Source organism: Perognathus longimembris, chromosome 2, assembly GCF_023159225.1.
Source record: "Perognathus longimembris pacificus isolate PPM17 chromosome 2, ASM2315922v1, whole genome shotgun sequence".
Classification (NCBI taxonomy): Eukaryota; Metazoa; Chordata; class Mammalia; order Rodentia; family Heteromyidae; genus Perognathus; species Perognathus longimembris.
The window spans coordinates 76,362,285-76,382,922 of NC_063162.1; the positions used below are offsets into that span (position 1 = coordinate 76,362,285).

At 39.2% G+C, this 20,638-nt stretch overlaps 1 protein-coding gene and 1 long non-coding RNA gene across 2 annotated transcripts in view; both read right to left on the reverse strand.

The window, feature by feature from the left end:
* LOC125346743 overlaps window positions 1-19,904 on the reverse strand; it is a 63,020-nt gene extending 43,116 nt beyond the window's left edge. The window contains exons 1-2 of the long non-coding RNA XR_007210019.1: window positions 19,652-19,904; window positions 16,910-16,933 (exon numbers count right to left, since the gene is read on the reverse strand). This is a non-coding gene — a long non-coding RNA (uncharacterized LOC125346743). The remainder of the gene's footprint in view (window positions 1-16,909; window positions 16,934-19,651) is intronic.
* On the reverse strand, window positions 2,933-8,738 carry LOC125346739 (zinc finger protein 420-like). The gene is made up of 3 exons (XM_048339544.1): window positions 8,448-8,738; window positions 6,968-7,057; window positions 2,933-5,426 (listed from the first exon to the last, which is right to left on the reverse strand). The coding sequence occupies exons 1-3, from the start codon at window positions 8,599-8,601 to the stop codon at window positions 3,406-3,408; spliced, it is 2,265 nt and encodes a 754-aa protein (XP_048195501.1). The 5' UTR covers window positions 8,602-8,738; the 3' UTR covers window positions 2,933-3,405.
* Window positions 19,905-20,638: the final 734 nt, after the last annotated feature.

Here is a 20,638-nt window from a genome sequence, read left to right on the forward strand (position 1 = left end):
TCTGCTAGGTTTCTCGCCATCCCCTTTTCTCGTCCTCTCTCCTGGACACCCGGCCGGCAGATAGCTAGGATGGGACGGCGGGGTCAGGGCCGACCTCACGTGTGCACGGTCTAACGAGAAAGCGTGCCTGCCTCCTTACCGGTAAATAAAGTCAGGTGTACACAAGTGTCGGAGAAAGCTTCTAGAGCCAACTGATTTATTAAGGCAGAGGTAAAGGGAGATGATAGCGAGAGAGGGCGATCGGCCAGGAAGCCGATAGGCTGAAAGCTGTCACATGATCCCCTTGAGCTAACGTCACTCGAAAGCGCCCAGCCAGGGCAAGACTGGTAGGCGCCTGGGCTGGCGGGAGAGTTGGGGGCTGGATGCAAAGCCAGTTCTTCTGGTTCCGGACCCAGAGAACCGTAGACTGCTTCCGCATTTCCCAGGGCTGGGGGAAGGGCGTCAAGCCCCCCACCAAGTCTAAAGGCCGATCCCAACAAACCTGTTCTAACAGTTTGTCTGTTACTTATTTTCACATTGGTGAGACAAACTATTTATATAACTTGCATTAACACGGCATATATAGCTGGGAATACAAATTAATCCAACATGAGATAGAGTAGTTTTTCCCAGTTGAACTCAGAAAGACTTAATATACTTTCAGATTTAATGAGGCAGGGAAAAGCACTAGTGTACACTGCTGTGCTGAAATTTGTCTGGCCCTGCCTGAATACATGTACTTTGGGATATGAATCCTACCAAGAAAAAGTGGTATAAAATAATGCTTAAAACTCTATGGGCACTGAACAAATGTCAATATGGTAATAGCTGTGCACATTATATCATGTACATCATGTACAGTATGTGAGGTATCAATACACAAAGGATTACACATGGCAGAAGAAGTGGTTCAGTATACTAAATGGACTCATTCAAACCTCTCCACGGCAACTCATATATATGGATGTTACAGAGGGCAGTGGAGGACAGATGTATTTTAATCTGTCAATATCCTTCTGGAGCATGAGATTCACAAAGGAGATTAACTTTATTCTTAATATTGTTTCCTTTTTTCCTAACCAATAAACAAAAACAAATACATAAAATGTAAAGTGGACACAATAGAATTCTATGCCTCTATCAGAAAGTATGACATTGCCCCATTTGTAAGGAAATGGAAGGACTTGGAAAAAATTATACTAAGTGAAGTGAGCCTGACCCAAAGAAACAAGGACTCTATAGTTCCCTCATAGGGAATAATTAGTACATGTTTAGGCTAGTCACAGCAGAGGATCACAAGAGCCCAATAGCTATGTCCTTATGAACACATAAGATGATGCTAAGTGAAATGAACACGTTATGGAAACAAGTGTTATATCATTGTTGTAATTATTTTCAACATGCCATTTGAAACCATACCCCCTCCGTTTTTTTCTCTTGTATTCCCTTCCTGTGGTTTCACCCCCGCTATTACTGTATCTGATCTTTAGTACCCTGGATACTGTATATATGTGTATTGGAACTAGGGAAGGGGAAGAGAATACCAAAATCGAGAGACAAAGGATAAAAAGACAAACAATTCCCAAAGCAATACTTACAAAACCATTTGGTGTAAATCAACTGTACAACTCATGGGGGAGAGAGGGAAAGGGAGAAGAGGGAGGTGGGGCAAAACGAGGGAGGATTTAACAAGTTGAACAAGAAACAATCACGGCTTTACATATGAAACTGTAACTCCTCTGTAATTCACTTTGACAGTAAAGTGAAAAAAAAGAAGTCTGTTTAACACACAGCAATGAAAATTCCTACCAAGTTTCAGTCGTTTAAAAATAAAGCTTTCTTATATTTGAAAAAAAATGTAAAGTGGATATAGAATGCACAGTTTTTAAAGTGAGAAAGTTAAGAAAAGATAAGTTGATAGTTAAGAAAGTGATGAGAACAGAAGCAGGGCAGCAAGTTCCTTAAAGAAACAGAACACAAGTGCACTAGGTGTGAGGTGGCGGGCTCTGACTGAGAAATAAGTAGGTAAGAAGCTCTCCAAATGGCTTAGCTTACACACAGCTATGCCCTATACAAATAACAGTTTTATTTATCTTCACCACATCAGAAGAAAAATCCAGGTACATAAAACAAAAGCTTAGTATATAAATATAACAAGTGACAATTTTGTACACTAGTTGGGAGTCCCTGGTAACTTGAAAGCAGCTTAAAAGGTTTTAGAGCCTTTAAAAAAAGGATTTACATAGTACCCAAGAGTAGGAAGTAACCACATTCAGATGAGTTAAGCCACTGAAAGCAAAAATGGCTACACCTTCATACAAAACTAAGTCACCGTATTTTGTTTGCAGCTACTGTAGTTAGTTCAACATAAGTAGACAAGTTTCACCTTTGTCACAGCCTTGGATAACTCCTGATATAGTGCAGAATCCAGCTGAGGTAGAATTCTGACATTTACATGCTTAGATGTAGCATATTTTTTCTTAATCCTCATGTCGTTTGTAAGCCCTAATTCACGATGACTATGTTCTTAGCCAAGGTGCTGCATCAGGTAGAAGGCATTCCTCAGTGTAAGGCAGGTAATGCTGAAGAGGTAGTGTCCATTTACTATCATCTAGAATTTCCAAGCCTGGCACAAGTGGCTCATGAATGTAATTGTAGGTACTCATGAGGCTGCGATCTGAGGATTGTAGTTTGAAGCCAGCTGGAGCACGAAACACCATGAAACTCTTACCTCCAAAAAAACTATTCAAAAAAGCCAGAAGTGGGAATATGGCCTAGTGGCAAGAGCACTTGCCTCGTATACATGAAGCCCTGGGTTCGATTCCCCAGCACCACATACATAGAAACTGGCCAGAAGTGGCGCTGTGGCTCAAGTGGCAGAGTGCTAGCCTTGAGCCAAAGAAGCCAGGGACAGTGCTCAGGCCCTGAGTCCAAGGCGCAGGACTGGCAAAACAAAACAAAAAGCCAGAAGTGGCCCTGGGGTTCAAGTGGTAGAGTGCTTTCCAAAGTATGCTGTTCAACATTAACCTCTCCAACATTTAATGTTCTATGAGGGAGATGCATGGGTCCAGGGTGGCCCAAATCAAAGTTCTTAGAATCTTCATTTCCATCTATCTGATTTGGTGTTGATTTCTCTTCTGTATAAACTCTGATTTGACTTGGTGAAAGACTTTCCACAATTGTTACATTCATAGTTTCTTTCCTGTGTGTGTTGTTTGATGAACATTGAGGTCTAACTGTAGGGGAAAGACTTTCCACATTTGTTCCATTCCTAAGATTTCACTTGTGTGTGATCTGATGCATGCAGAGATTTGATATGTCTGAAATACTTTCCACATGTCCTATATTCATATGGCCTCTCTGATGCTTAATGAAGGCTGTAATCTCCTTGAACTTTCCACATTGTTTACGTTAATAAGGTTTCTCTTATATGTGAATTCTCTGATGCCTACAGAGACTTGATGTATGGCTGAAATACTTTCCACATTTGTCACATTCATATGGCTTCTCACCCGTGTGTGTTCTCTGATGAACACTGAGGGTTGACTTGTACAGGAAAAACTTTCTACATGTATTACATTCGTAACATTTCTCTCCTGTGTGTGTCCTCTGATGGATGTGGAGATGTGACTTCCGTCTGAAAGACTTTCCACACTTGTTACATTCATAAGATTTCTCTCCTGTGTGTGTGCTCTGATGGATGCGGAGAGTTGACATCTGACAGAAAGATTTTCCACATGTGTTACATTCATGAGGTTTCTCCCCTGTGTGTGTTGTCTGATGCCGAATGAGTGTTGACTTGGTGACAAAAGACTTTGAACATGTGTTACATTTGTATGGTTTCTCTCCTGTGTGTGTGCTCTGATGCCTGCGGAGATTTGCCATTTCTGTGAAAGACTTTCCACATGTGTTACATTCATAGGGTTTCTCTCCCGTGTGTGTTCTCTGGTGGTTTCGGAGATTTGACATCCATCTGAAAGACTTTTCACATGTGTTACATTCATAAGGTTTCTCCCCTGTATGCGTGCTCTGATGGATGCGGAGAATAGACATTTGTCTGAAAGACTTTCCACATGTGTTACATTCATAAGGTTTCTCTTGTTTGTGTGTGCTCTGATGGATGTGGAGAGTTGACATCTGTCCGAAAGATTTTCCACATGTGTTACATTCATAAGGTTTCTGCCCTGTGTGTGTGCTCTGATGGATGCGGAGACTTGACATCTGTCCGAAAGATTTTCCACATGTGTTACATTCATAAGGTTTCTGCCCTGTGTGTGTGCTCTGATGGATGTGGAGAGTTGACATCTGTCCGAAAGATTTTCCACATGTGTTACACTCATAAGGTTTTTCCCCTGTGTGTGCTGTCTGATGCCGAATGAGTGTTGACTTTGTGACAAAAAACTTTCCACAGGTGTTACATTCATAAGATTTCTCCCTTGTGTGTGTGCTTTGATGGGTGTGGAGACTTGACATCCATCTGAAAGACTTTCCACATGTGTTACATCCATAAGGTTTCTCACCAGTGTGTGCTGTCTGATGCATTCTGAGTGTTGACTTGTTGACAAAAGACTTTCCACATGTGTAACATTCATATAGTTTCTCTCCTTTGTGTATTTTTTGATGTTTGCAGAGTTCTGACATCTGTCTGAAAGACTTTCCACATGTGTTACATTTATATCGTTTGTCCCCTGTGTGTATTTTTTGATGTTGGCGGAGATTTGATCTGTGTCTGAAAAACTTTCCACATGTGTAACATTCATATGGTTTCTCTTCTGTGTGTGTGCTTTGATGGATGTGAAGAGTTGACATCTGTCTGAAAGATTTTCCACATGTGTTACATTCATATGGTTTCTCCCCTGTGTGTGTTCTCTGATGCAAACTGAGCTGGGATTTGTAGTAGAAAGACTTTCCACATCTGTTACATTGATAAGATTTCTCTCCTGTGTGTATTTTCTGATGTTTCCGGAGATTTGACAGCCGGCTTAAAGACTTTCCACATGTGGTACATTCATGTGGTTTCTCTTCTATATGTTCTCTGATGTACACTGAGCTCTGATTTCCATTTGAATGACTTTCCACATGTGTTACTTTCCTAAGAATTCTCTCCTGGGTGTCTTCTCTGATACACACTGAGGCATGAGTTTTGCTTGAGATACTTTCCACATGTGTTACATTCATGGGATTTGTCTCTTGCGTGAGTTTTCTGAAGCCTGCTGAGGTCTGACTTCTGGTAATTACATGCATTGTATTCACAGGGTATCTCTCCTCTGTGAGTTTCCTTCTGTACAGTGGGGTCTGGTTTGTGGTAAAAAGATTTGCTCCATTTTTAACACCTAGAAAACCAACGTTTTCCTCTATTATTTTGCTAGTGGTGATTTCAACTTGCAACAGATGTGTGTCTGGACTCCCCTGGCATATTTCAATCGAGCCATCTACTTGCTGGGCACCTAAAATGTTTAACAAAAAGGCAGAATAAAATAATGATGGCATCCAAGCATTTCACAGAGAATACTTATGTAAAGGTAAAGACATTTCCTCCCATGCTTCTTACTAAAGATTTAGCATAGTACTAGGAATGAGTTACTTAACAAATACTAATATAGTCATGTTCTCCGGTTCTCTAAGTTTCTGTCTCTGTTTTAATATCAGAGAAAATATTTAGTCAAAACACTCAATAATTGACAGCTAATTCTTTTATGTGGAGCATCCCTTATTTGCTTTTTATTTTTTTTTGGTTTCAATTTTGTTTTTTCTAGGGAAGACGTTTGGTTCATTTGGTTTTGCAACGATTATGAAAATGTTTTGCTACTTTCCTTCTGAGACTTGAGATTTGAAGATAGAAATGTGTTCCAGAATCAGAGAAGTTAATGATATATAAAAGGGTAAATTACCTGTCACCTAAGCAGGAGTGGTTCCTGAGAGCAAACATTTATCCCTATGTTTGACAATTTCTCACTTCTCCCTGAAAATTCCATTTGGCATCTAGGGGAACTTTCAAGTCTTTTCTTCTCTATGTTCTACAAAATGTCTTTCAAATTCCTATTTTGGTAGAGTTGCCTCCCAGAACCACAGCCCACGTGGGAGACACGAGGCTCCCAAAGTCGGTCATGTTATCTTACCTTAAAACTTTGGTTCTGAATTCAGGGTTGTGCTCCTCCTTTGAGAAGCTTTGTTCTCACTTATCTGAGACATGCAAATCAGCTGTCCTCCATAGTTCCTGGTATCTTTTGCCTTCTAATTCAATAGAAAATGGGTCTCCTGGAAGTTTTTCATTTCCTTCCTTCCTTCCTTCCTTCCTTCCTTCCTTCCTTCCTTCCTTCCTTCCTTCCTTCCTTCTTTCCTCTCTCCCTCCCTTCTCTCTCTCTCTCTCTTTTTAAAGAGAGTTTTGAACAGTGACACAGGAGAAAAACTCCCATACAGAATTTAGGATGTTCTGCATGAACTGTTATTTCATTTGGCCTTGAACTACTTCTTTGCCAAACCAAGTGTGGGGACCCTGAGGTCCTGTGGGAACTATGAGTACTTGGAGAATGACTGATGCTAGTAGAAAACGGATGGTTTTATGAGTCCTTACACTCCTGTAAGTAAAGACAGGATTATGGGTGTCTAATGTCCTGCAGTAATCCTGTCAAATACAGGAAAATTTCCAGTGTGCTCTTATCTTACTGCCTTCTGCTATCATCTTTTTTAATGCTTAGCATATTCCCTGTTGATCTTTTCCTGTAAGTCCCTTAGGTTACTGCTGGAAAAACTTGACCATATAGAAGAGGAAAAAGGGGAGACATTTTTAGTCAGGTAATGTGTGTCAGTTCAATCCATTCCTGCTCTCATGGTGTTTTAAAACATATGGCATGTCTTCATCCATTGCTCCAGTACATGCTGGAAAGAATCAGCAGCACAGGAATCCAGGAGCTGGGACATGAATGAAAACATTTCAATGAGCTTGACTCTTTTTAACATCCACGACGTCTAGTAAATGCTGACTCACCTGTCATATTCTTGTTTGGGGTTTCTCCCAGCCATGGCTCTGCCCCTTGTTCCAGATTAATAATCACTTCAGGTTTAGGAACCGAGTGCCCTGTTAATGGGAAATATTATGGAACTATAGCCTGGAATAATAGATGACCTTCTCCATAAATATATATTTTTTTATTTTAAATACCAGTTTTAAATGATTTGCAAATTCATGTTTCCAATAGTGACGTATACTTTGTAGGACACTGCATATCACCCTATATGTTATATGCCAAATTTGGAAACACATCACATTAAAATTAAAGTACCCCTAAGTAAATATTGTCTTTCATCCTACCCTTTATTCTGTCTCATCCAGGTATAACCTTGTTTGTTAATCTCACCTCACAACTAAACACATTTGATATATGTTCTTAAAATAGTATAAGTTCTTTCAAAGGAAATATGTATTTAATCTCTATTATCGACACAGTGGCAAAAATACCAGCACATGTGAATTATTCAACTAACAGCATTGGAGGAATTTATGAATTATCAATAAATGTTTAGGGAAAAGATTTTAGAAATGGACAGTAAAAAAAGCAACTAAAAATTTAGAACAACGGACCTAAGAAAATCTAAGAGTTAGAAAGTGACTGGAGTCTTAGTAAGACTTAAACAAGCAAAAATGGGGAGGTACATTTATACAAGAAGCACCAATGAAGACCACAGATGGCAGATGTGCAATGCACAGGAGCTGGCCCCAGGTGCCGAAATGTTGAGAACAGCTCAATGCAGCCACAGTGGCTCTGATCTTCATAATCTCTCTATCTAGAATGCAGTGAAACACCTGGGAAGCCCTGTTGTGAGGGTTCTTCTCTCATCTGGGGCTCTACTATATTGCTCAGGCTTCATAGTTAGCTCAGATTTGAGAACCCAGGCCTTGTTATTGGGCAACCATATAGAACTTTAATGAAACGACTCAGCTCCTTGAAGAATGACAACAACTATCCTCTATCAGGAGTTGTGCAACCAAATTGAACTTTGTGTTATGGGGAGGTGATGGTCCTCAAAGACTAGAATAGTTCGTTTGTCCATCCGTCCTTCCTTTCTTTCCTTCTCTCTTTCTTTCTCTCTTTCTTCCCCCCTCTTTCCTTCTCTCCTTCCCTCCCTCCTTTCTCTCTCTCTCTCTCTCTCTCTCTCTCTCTCTCTCTCTCTCTTTTCTCTCTTCTCTCTCTCTCTCTTTCACCAGTCCTAGGGCCTGAGCACGGTCCCTGGCTTCTTTTTGCTCAAGGCTAGCACTTTACCTCTTGATCCACAGTGCCTCTTCTGGCTTTTTCTATTTATGTGGTACTGAGGATTGAACCCAGGGCTTCATGCATGCTAGGCAAGCAATCTACCACTAAACCACATTACTAGCCCCTAGTACACGTAAACATTTAATCTGATACATATTCACCTATCTATTAAGAATAGAGACTTTGCTCCTGGGAATTAATGTGTCCTTTTCTCACCCAAGGAAACCATGTTGCTGTAGGTCTCCAGCATCACATCCCTATACAGGGTCCTCTGAGAATCATCCAGGTCCTTCCACTCCTCCCAGCTGAAGTCCACACACACATCTTCAAATGATACCAACTCCTGTAATGGCACATTGCAACAAGTCATTAGTCCTGATTCATGAGAAAACCAAGTCTGAGGATTTCATTTCTCTACATTTATGTTTCTGTCTGACACAAAATGGCCGGAGCTTGCTCTCTTATTTATGCAGTATAGGAAAGAAAAGAAATGTCTGCTTCTATACTAACTTATTCCTTAAGAAAGCAAAGATTTGCTTATCAATTAGGAAATACTTTTGCTGCCAGCAAGGGAAACAAGATAAAAATTCTCTTCTAAGGAGGAAATGATTTGTACTAACAGAATGAACTAGAAATAGAGAACTAGTATCTAGGATATCCAGAGCTCAGTCAGGAAATCACAAGAGATATATACCACATCAGTACAACTACAAAAACACAATCTCCAGGTAAGTGTTAAATGAAGTGACAGTACTCAAGAAACTGATTAGTAATGATCTGGGACATATTAGAGTTTACTTAGTTCTTACAATATAAGTTTCATGTGCTCATTGTTATTAGTATATGTCTAAAGATGTTTTCAGGCTCACTTATACTTCATTCCTAAATAGTAAAGAACTGGTATCACCGATTATTATGAAAGCATCCACCTTCTACAATACAGAACATAAACAAGAGGGAAATAAAATGTGTCTTCCTCATGGAAGAATGGAAGGGACATGGGAGAGAAAGAACCTAAGAAAGCAATGTGAGATGTGACTAGCATGAGTACAACAAAGGGAAATAAAAATAAAGAACAGGGAATTGGTCCAAAAATGTGGAAGAAAATAAAAGATGGGAGAACAGTATTTTGTGCTAAGGGCACAGGGCAGAGTGCACAAGGAGTAGTGCAGAGGGCACAGGAGAGTTCTATTCTGATGCTGAGTCCCACTATAAAGAAAGAATGTCCAACTATCTTTCTACTGTCGCTATGCTTAGCAATACCAGAAATGAATGCTGACCCCCAACCCATCAAACAGAAATATGTTGTAAAGGATATAAAGAAAATGACCTTCAATTTATAGTCTTTTGTCCAGAAGAACTATCCTAACAATGGACTGAACATATTTTCAGATTAAGAATTAATTACTGGCATTACCAGAGTGCTATGAAATTGTCCATCTTAAGAGTATGAAAAAAAAGTGCTAACTCAGATGTACTCATGGGACCAGGATCAGAGAAATAGTAAATTTGTTGGTAGGCATAAAAGAATACCCTCCGCCCCCACAGACACCTGAACACACAGACACACAGAGACATATATACATATGTTTTATGTGATTTTTAAATGATGGCTTAAAACATAAATTACAGTAGCATATAGATAATTTATCTGAATGAAAATTCAGTATGTATCCATTTACATGTACTGAAGACAAAAGTACATGAAATGGGAATACAGATCAAAAATCCAATTGCTATTGCAGCTGGCCATATATCATGATCTAAGTTCAAAGCCATAATATCACCAATTATTTTAAAATGTAAAAGAATCAAGCTTGTATATGGAATTATTCCACTGAAAAGTACATATGTATTAGGATGCAGCATGACAGTACTCTTAGTATATTTAGTTTCCTATAGCTACTATATCAAAGCAGAGTGGGAGAGAAGTACATTTTTTGCAGTTCTAGAAATGATACCTCAGCAACAAGTTGCTTGTAGATTTGGCTTCTTGTTAAACTCCATGCTTCAGCCTGAGGATGAATTTCCAATCAATGTGAAATATTTGGCTTTTCATTTATGAGGAAAATACAGTACCACACTTGATAATGCTCATACATGATAACCTTGGCAACAAGTAAATATGGTAGGTCTTGCATATTTGTGAGCCCCATAAATTCAAACAACTATTGATCTTAAACTTTGAAAACACATGGCTCCTTTAATGAACGTGTATAGACATAAAACCTTTGATAATCCCCTGAAAAATGCTGAATAAAACACACTAAAGCCACCAGCACAACAATGTTTATTGCAGCACAATTTGTTATAACTAAAATATGGAACCAACCCAGATGCCCCTCAGTAGACAAATGGATCAGGAAAATGTGGTACATATACACAATGGAATTTTATGCTTCTATCAGAAAGAATGACATTTCCCCATTCGTAAAGAAATGGAAGAACTTGGAAAAAATTATACTAAGTGAAGTGAGCCAGACCCAAAGAAACATGGACTCTATGGTCTCCCTCACAGGGAATAATTAGCACAGGTTTAGGCTAGTCACAGCAGAGGATCACAAGAGCCTAATAGCTATGCCCTTATGAACGCATAAGATGATGCTAAGTGAAATGAACTCCCATGTTATGGAAACGAGTGTTATATCACTATTGTAATTACTTTCAATAGGTCATGTGAAACCGTAGCTTCTTTTGTTGATGATCCTCTTGTATCCCTTCCTGTGGTTGTACTCGCACTAACACTGTATCTCATCTGAATTCACTGGATACTGTATATACTGGTATTAGAACTAGGGAAGTGAAAGGGAATATCAAAATCAAGAGACAAAGGACGAAAAGACAAACGACTCCAAAACCAATACTTGCAAAACCATTTGGTGTAAACCAACTGAACAACTCATAGGGGGAGAGGGAATGGGGAGGGGGGAGGGGGAATGAGGGAGGAGGTAACAGTACAACAAATGTACCCAAGGCCTAATGTGTGAAACTGTAACCTCTCTGTACATCACTTTTGACAATACATTAAAAATAAAAAAAGGAAAATGCTGAATAACAACTGGTTACATTGCATTTAATTTGTACAAGGTCCAGAGGTAATTCAGAGGTGATATAAAGTATTTAAGTGGATATGTGCTGGTTATATGAAATCACAACACAGTTTTGTATAATGAACCTGACATTTACTTTGGTATCTGTAATGTTTTTTGGAACCATCCCAGTGGATAACTAGAGATGACTATGCTAGAAAGATTTCATCAACCTCCCCTAAGAAGGTAGGAAGTAAGAAACAAACATCAGATGAGGCAAGGAGAAAAGAAGTAGCAAAATGGTAGACATAAGTGAAATAACATTCGTATTTTAATGCAAATGGAATAAAGACACAAGTCAGTATGATCTGACCCCGCACTCCTTAAAGAACTCAATAGTGCTCACAAAGGAATACTCTAAAGCATAAAAAATAAACAAATTGATGTTATAAGCAAAAACCAGTACTGAAAAGCTTAACTAGTTATCATATGAGGAAATAAATGTCAATACAAACTGTATGACATAACAGACAGATCATACATCAGAATAACATAGGTTACATGCTTAAACACAAAGTCTCCCAAAACATGGAAGAACAGCCACAAAATTAAAAGGATTATTTTAAATGGAATATTACAATTGGATAATTAATACTTTTCTTAATTAACAATAGAAAAATTAGACAAAATAAATAAAAGAGCTAAAAGACAGCACTTGCTTTGAAACATAGACTATTTGAGTTCCAGTTGAATGTAAATTTCTACTAAACCTGTAACAATAGTCCTGTTTTACTGTAGTATTTACCTAATGATGAATGTTAAATGACCAATAAAGATTAATAACCAAAAATGATTAATAAAAAAACAAAAACAATTCTAACACCTGTGTCTCAGGCCTCTTATCCTAGCTACAAAGGAGGTGGAAGTCTAGATGGTAGCCTAGGCAGACAATTCCAATTAACCAGCTAAAAGACAGATTGCAAGAATGCCTCAGGTGAGTGAGAAAATTGACCAACTCTGGGTTCTCAAGAGTTCAAACCCTGGTACTGGGAAAAGGAAGAAGAAAACAAAGTATGGTGGGAGGCTGAGGTAGGACTATGATTTAAGCTTATGATTTGGAGAACAATCAGGGAAGTCCCATCTGAGAAAAGGGGGAGGGAGGGGAATAGGTGTAGACACCAGAGGGAAGGAAAAGGAAACACAGTAGGAGGGAGACAAAATTAAATGACATTAAATTTGACAATTACCTCTTGGATATAACACCAAAAGTGCATGGTACAAAAACCAGACAAGTACAAATGTATAAAACAAAAACATGATGCATCAAAGGCACAATGACAAAGGCATCCATGAAATTTGAGAAAATATTTGCTTATATCCCTTATAGATTAATAACCAGAATTCATTTAAAAGATTATAAAATCCTATAACACAAAAACAAATGAAAATTGATTTTAAGATGGCCAAATGATGAATTTCCTGAAGAAAATACAAATGGTAAATATATAAAAAGGTGTTCAATACGAGTAGTAACAAAGTAATGAAAATACCTACTTTATAGCCAGTAGTAGGGATGTATTAAATAATAGTAAAACTCAAAAAATATAACCAATATTGGGAAAGATGTAGGAAAGTATAAAATTTGGTGGATTTCTGGCAAGAATGCACGATCAAAGATGCTAAAAAAAAGAACTAAACATAGGCATATACAGGAATATGGTTCAACAGTTCTATATTTGTACCCAACCAAAGAGAAAGCAGGTATTGGAAGAATCATTTAATAGCAACTACTCACAATAATTAAAAGGTAGTAGTGAACCACACATCTAATAATAAGAAAGCAACAGAGTTTAAAAATAACATAATAAACACAAAAATGTAACAAAATTATGCTTTAAAAGAGAAAGGAAATGCTGGGTACCAGTGGCTCATGCCTGTAATCCTAGCTACTCAGGACGCTGAGATCTGAGGATCGTGGTTCAAAGCCAGCCCAACACAAAGTCTACAAGACACTTATTTTCATTTAACCACCAGAAAACTGGAAGTGGTGCTGTACAGGCTCAAGTAGTAGAGCCTAGCCTTGAGCTGAAGAGCTCAGGGACAGCTCCCAGGCCCAGTGTTTATGCCCCAAGCCCAAATTTAAAGAAAAAAGAAAAGAAAAGAAAGGAAATTCTAGGTCATGCTACAGCATTGAATACTATAAGGTAAATAAAACAAAGGTGCTACAAACAGCCATGAGAAGATGGGTGCCAGTGGCTTATACTTGTGTTCCTAGATACTCAGCAGGCTAAGATCTGAAGATTGTGATTTGAACGTAGCCTGAGCAGGAGAATCCCTGAGACTCTTATCTCCAATTAACTACCAAGAAAGTGGAGGGCTGGGAATGTAGTTTAGTGGTAGAGTGCTTGCCTTGCATGCATGAAGTCCTGAGTTCGATTCCTCAGTAACACAAACAGATAGAAGTGACATTGTGGCTCAAGTAATATAGTGCTAGATAGCCTTGAGCAAAAGAAGCTCAGGGACAGTGCCCAGATCCTGAGTTCAAGCTGCCGGACTAGAAAAAAAGAAAAAAGGAAAAAGAAAAAAAATATAAGCGGTGTTGCAGTTCAAGTGGTAGAGTCCTAGCCTTGAGCAAAAGAAGTTCAAGGATAATGTTCAGTCCTTGAGTTCAAGAGCAAGGACCAGGACACACTAATGTTTCTCTTTCTCTCTTGTGTCTCTCTTTTATACATACATACACAGAACAACCATGGTAGACTTTCCCTTATTGAAGTTCCCAGGGTCAACAAACTCAAAGGTACAAAAAGCAGGTGGTTCCAAGAGACTGGGGTAGACAAAAATAGGAACTACATGTTTCTTGAATATATACAGTTTCATATACAGAAGAGGAAAACTTTTATAGATGGATGGGAAAGGAGGTTGCACAACAACAATATGAACATATATAACATCAATCAACTGTACATTTAAGAATGGTGAGGCTGGAGGCATGGCTCAGGTGGCAAAACCCAGCCCATGGATGAAAGTGTCAGATACTGAGCAAGTCTCAGACAAGAATAAAATAATAAGAATGGTTAATGTATCCAGGCATTGTAACAACACCAAGAATACGTGAGTTTGAGACAAGATTACTGGACAGCCTAGGCTATATATCAAAGTCAAGAAAAGCTTGGATTGCACAGCAAACCTATCTTCAAATTAACATTAAAAGGAAGGTAATGTGACAAATATTAAGTCATATGAATTATGTGAGAAATGTGATATATGTATCTATTTTCCTTAGTGACTTTAAGCTATTAATGTAAATTACAAAGAAAAAACATAGGTAATTTAGAAGAGTTTGAAAGAAGGTCATCAGTGGCTCACATCTGTAAGCATGGCAAGTCAGGAGGCTGAGATCTGAGAACTGCAGCTTGAATTCAGCTCAGGCAGCAATTTCCATGAGACTCTTATCTCTAACTAACCAGCAAAAAGCTGAAGGTGGAGCCATGGCTCAAGCAGAACTGTATTAGGAACAGTGCCCACATGAGTTCTAGCCCTAGGACTGGGAGCAAGAGAGAGAGAGAGAGAGAGAGAGAGAATTTCAAAAACGTGAGTCAGATGTAGCTGGAAATAAAATGACAATATAAACTTCAATTAAAATTACTAATACATACACAGGAAAAAGATGAAAATATTAGACTCTGCACATCTTGTTTTTATTCTTTGTGTAAGTTATTTTTCTGACTGCAGTATAAATGTGTTCCACTAACTCTTGTATGCTTTCTAGCAGTCGAGACTATTGTTAGCTAAAAGCAGAGTTCCTGAGGTCCCAAACCTTATTACTGAAAAAAATGTCCTTCAGGTTTGTGAAGAGTGACACTTCTAATGTAATAAACCAGTCATTCTAATGTTGACCAGAACTATTCGCTCCTGTTCTTATATACAGAACAGTTGAAAATATTAAAATAATAAGAGAAGACAAAACAAAAAAGTACCATCACATTAAATGAAGCTAGACCTAATAGAGAGGATGGAATTAGGAGAAATACATTGCACTGTACTTGGTAACTTTATGGAAAATAGTGATTTTCCTATATGAAGTGTAAAAGAAAGTGAATCCATAGTTGCCCAAGATAAGAAAAACTGAAGAGTAAGAAGAAGTGGGGCCATGATAGTGATCTTCTCCATCACAGTGGGTTTCTTAACAGCTCCTGACTTGGACTTGTCACTTGGATCTTGATGATTCTACTAAGACAATATCAGAAAGGAGCAGAGGGTGAGAGTAATTGACCAACCTCATCCTCTTCAAACTGTGAGGTGATTATGAAGCTAAGGTTGGCCAGTTTGGGCAGAGGGAAGAAAGATAAAATTGAAGATAAGTGATAAAACAAGAGATAAATTGGAGCAGCTATCTGTTCCATGTGCTTGTTTGCCAGATTTTTTGCTGATAGTACACCCTTCTGCAGAAGTATATTTGTCTTGCTTAGCTCTTTTTGAGTTGGTGACATTATTCCTTCATAACATCCCAATATTACCGATTCCCAACAGAAAAAGAAAGCAACAGTACTCACAGGGCACCATGTGAAAAATCAACTATGCAACCCTGTGAGTAAAAGCAAGGGAAAACTGGGAAAGAGTGAGCACAGGGGTGACATTGTCCAAAAGGATATCTACTCTTCGGTTGATTTACTTATTGAAACCCTTGTGTTTAATACTTTTTTAAATAAAAAGAATGGGAAAGGAAGGGAGAGAGAGATGTAGAGAAAAAGTATGATAGGCCACTTTAGAAAGAAATAAAGATTTCTAGAAGGGATATACACATTGTCTTCAAATATAGTGTAAGTTACAAGTAAGAAAAACACTGAAAAGCAGTCATGGGGTTTGACTATAATTTAACAGACTAATGGGCTTTGGGGGAAAAAAATGGAACTCTATGCCATGTGTTGCACTCCCTACAGAAAATACACACCAGCCAAGGGTTGTGTGGACAGACAGTTAAGTATATGGCTCACTCAGGCTTCTCTAACATGCAAAGATGTTTGGGACCACACTAATTCAGTAGCTACAGAAAAATCTCACTCAAATAGTTTAACATTATTAAGACAAGTTAGTATAATAACTAATGAGGATGAGATTTCACACCAATGGCCAGCAAATCTTCATATTCTAAGAAGTTAGCATGCTTACTGACTAGGTGTCATTGCATCGTGTAACAAGTATAATTACTTTTTTCTCATATCAGAAACACCAGAAACAAAATTGAGATGAATTTGCACTCAACTTAAATTGACTCTTAAGATATCATACAAGCCATCTTTACCTTATTTATGAATATTTTCCAGAGGCTAAATACTTTCTACATTTCCATTTTAATTCTTGGACCCCATTAAGTTCATAAAACATTTCATGGGGCTGGGGATATGGCCTAGTGGCAAGAGTGCGTGCCTCGTATACATGAGGCCCTGGGTTCAATTCCCCAGCACCACATATACAGAAAAGGGCCAGAAGTGGCGCTGTGGCTCAAGTGGCAGAGTGCTAGCCTTGAGCAAAAAGAAGCCAGAGACAGTGCTCAGGCTCTGAGTCCAAGCCCCAGGACTGGCCAAGAAAACAAAAAAAAATTTATTTCATAAAAATCACTGAAACAAATAAAAAGAGACTCACACTCACCAGCGATCCATTCATTTTTTGTTGCTGTTGGCAGTGCAGAGATGATTCCGATAACATCGGTGGGAGAGAAGGCAAATGAAATGGAGTCAGGAAAGAAGCACTCTTAGTCCCATATTTTCCTGCTCAAGATATTACACATGGATTGGAATAATAATAATAAGCCTTTCTGTGGAAGAAGACCATTTTTCATGTCTCATTTTTTATATTCTCCAGTAAAGATGTATCCACATTCCATTAACTGCTAGATATTGTAAGTAATTTTAGGCACAACTAATGTTCCCTCAAAAATAACTGAATAACGTAAACCAAGGAAAGACATATGATGTCTTACTAAACCGAGGAACTACAGAAATACACTTAGTAATGTATGAACTATTTTCCTGTTAATGTAAAGATATTATAGAGGATTCCATGAGCATTTCACTATACCTCCTATTCAGGAATACTTAAGCATCACAAAACGCATGTTTCTTATAATTCAGTATTTTTTTAGCTCATAATTATAGAAGAAAAATGTACATAATATATGTTTCTGGTGACTTCCTGTTCCAATACTGGTTTGCGTATGGCACATATTCCTCTATTCAGAGAGCCTGAAGCACTGATCTGGCCTTTGCCATTTATCTTGCTTTGGCCACAGAGACACCAGTGAATATGATGTGAACAAAAGTTCGAAAATTCCTTAGTGCTAGCCTTCCTTAACACAATTATACTGTGAAGAACCTTGGCTCCACAAAACATTAAACAAATGAAATGGCTGTACGTTTTTGCTAATACATGATGGTTGGCTTACTACATAGGAGGTACTGGCATCATTCATCACTCTGTGGTTTTTAAGAAAATTATGCAGAAGACAAACTTGTGAAATAAAATGGAGTGAACTTTTTAGCCACATTGACGAATAGTGCAAATCATCATGAAAGTCAGTTATTGGGAATTCAGTGAGGTTGCCGTTGCTAGTAAAGAACAAGTCAATCATTAAAAAGCAATGTATGCATTTGAGTTTTAACTTTTGTTTGCATCACAACAATGTTTTTATACTTTGAAAAATATGAAATAAGTTTGTCGTAGGCTGAATTACAATTTATGAGACTTGAATCTTCATTGTTTTCATGGAGAGCATTTTCTTTCTCTATTGAATTTTGGACAGCCCTAGGGCAAAAAGTTGGAAAGTCTGATATTACAAAATTTCTGTTTAAAAATGTAATCTTCATTTAAAACAGGGACTGATGCTAGTTTGGAACAGAAGTATATTCAGTCCTTCCTATTTTAAGTAATGTAAAAGAAGTTCTTTATTATAGTGTAATAAACTTTGTATTTTAATAACATAGTAAAGGTGGAAAATATTCGTGTTATTACCTTTTTTTTTTTTTTTTTTTTTGCCGGTCCTGGGCCTTGGACTCAGGGCCAGAGCATTGTCCCTGGCTTCTTTTTGCTCAAGGCTAGCACTCTGCCACTTGAGCCACAGCACTACTTCTGGCCAGTTTCTGTATATGTAGCGCTGGGGAATTGAACCCAGGGCTTCATGTAGACAAGGCAAGCACGCTTGCCACTAGGCCATATTCCCAGCTCCTGTTATTAACATTTTTAAGTCATAAATGCCACTGGCAGTGCTGAGGATAAGAAATAGGACCAGCATATTTCAAGTAAAGTATTTTGAAGCAATGTTTATGATACATTGATTTTAACCATCTCCCTCCCCCCCAAAAAAACCCTTACAAATGTGAAATATACTACTTTTGGCAAATTTTGTCAAAATGGGCAACACTAGCTAAAACTTGAGGATATTGAACATCCTCAAACCAAACAACGTTGAGCAGGATACATTACCCTAAGCTTTTGTATGTCATTTCAATTTTAAAGCATTTTCTCAACTGCCAGAAAAAATCACCAGGTAAAAGCAAGTACCAGAACATCTCTAGACACATTTAATAATAGGATACATTTGAGAGAGCTTGCATTCTAGAAATGATAGTGGGGTTAGATTAAATCAATGAGATTGGCATTAGGTTCTTGTAGAGAAGGTATCTCTCCACTACAAACTACAGCCTCCTATGCCCTCTGATAATTCAGCTCTGGCTTATTTTTCAGTTCTGTTCACCTCTCCTCTCTGCAAGTTGGAGAGTGTTTGGGAGCTTTGGAGAAAATACTACCACGTGAATCTTGTGCTCTGGAATGTAAGCAGCTAATTGTAGGGCACAGGAAGCTAATTAGATCTTCCCCTTCTAGTGCTTCTCTGCCTCTGCTCTTTAGGGCTAGTGAGAGTTCACAGGGCAGTGTTCTTTCAGGATGGGCACTGCTGTTCAGACTCTGCCCCCCTTCCAATTTGATAAGTTTACACATATCTATCAGCCAGTTCTCCAATATCCTGTATGGATCTTTCTCTAGGAACGAGTTCGTGTGCAACCATGTGTGAACTCGAGCCAGGAGTGTTAAGCGGGCTACAAGGTGCAGGAGGGAAGTAGAAGCGTCCCCAGAGGAAACAACACAGAACCCACAAATGCCCCTGCCGTGTCACATGACCCGACCAGCACACACCTGTCTTTACCTCACTGAAGTTGTGACCGCGTTCATCTGTAAGCTGGGCAGCAGCAGTGACGATGTCACACAGGCTCACAGCAGAAGCGGCCTTGGAATATAAACGCCGGCCTCCTCAGCCCTCCTAGCCTGACAACCACCTAGGCTGCCTTCTGGACCCAGTTTCTGGCCCCTGGAAAGGACACTGATTCTGGCGGTACCAACTCTGACAAGGCGATCGTGACCCCCGGGCACAGTCACCCCAGACCGGAGGAACCTGAGCAGTGAGTGGAGCCTCGGGGCTCACCGCCCAGCTCCAGTTTCCGCCCACACCCCGGTTTCCCAGCCAGCCTGCGATCCACTCACATTTCAGGCCCCAAGGTCGGCCAAGGCACGGCGGGGGCTTGAGCCACCCTGGGTCCAACACTCAGAACTGTGAATTCTTCAGAAACTCCCCAAGAGCGCAGCACCGCGCCAGGAACCGGAATTCCTGAGCGGAAACGTCACGAGTGAGGGGGGAGGCGCAGGCACAGAAGGAGCCTGATCTGAGGGGGGAGACTACACTTCCCACGATGCATTGCGCTGTTCTGGAGAACGCGGGCACGCGGGTTTGTCGTCCAGAGTCAGACTGGCAGTCCTTGGCCAGCTGTGGCTGGGTGTGATCCTGACTCTCCTATCTGAGCCAGGAAAGTGGAAGTACTTCCTAGAAATCCTGGTTTTCTCTCAGACATTGTGAGACCAAGTGCAGAATTTCTATCAGTGACCAGCTCATTGAGATTTCCAACTGAAACCTAGCACAAAGAACAAGGATGTTCCCTGCCATTTCAAACTCAGCCCCCATACACAGGACTTCCTAGCTATGTCTGGAGATGTGAAGGGAAACGCCCATGTTTTAATTCCAGGCATTTGCTTATGGTAATCTATGTGATTTAGCCAGGCCTGCTCACAGTAGAGAGGTTTGCAAATTTCCAAGTATGTGAACTAGCAGGTAAAGGAAACTACCCTATTGCTGTATTGGCCCCTGATTCATCCTTTACAACTAGTATATAATGAAAAATATATGTAAAGGAAACTTCCTGAGCCTGGCCAAGAGGCTTATTCTGTAGGTTGAGTTACTCCGGAGCTGTCAGGAGGATCACTTGAATATGGAGCCAATTTGGACACCATACTGCCATCTCAAATATAAATGAAAAAGATGAATAAATAAAAATA

Coding starts and splice junctions, on each gene's coding strand:
- LOC125346739 (XM_048339544.1), bottom strand. CDS start 8,601: ATGACTTGTTGCAATGTGCCATTACAGGAGTTGGTATCATTTGAAGAT. Junction 7,058..8,447: donor CAGCAACATGGTTTCCTTGG/GTGAGAAAAGGA, acceptor TCCCATTAACAG/GGCACTCGGTTCCTAAACCT. Junction 5,427..6,967: donor CCCAAACAAGAATATGACAG/GTGAGTCAGCAT, acceptor TAAACATTTTAG/GTGCCCAGCAAGTAGATGGC.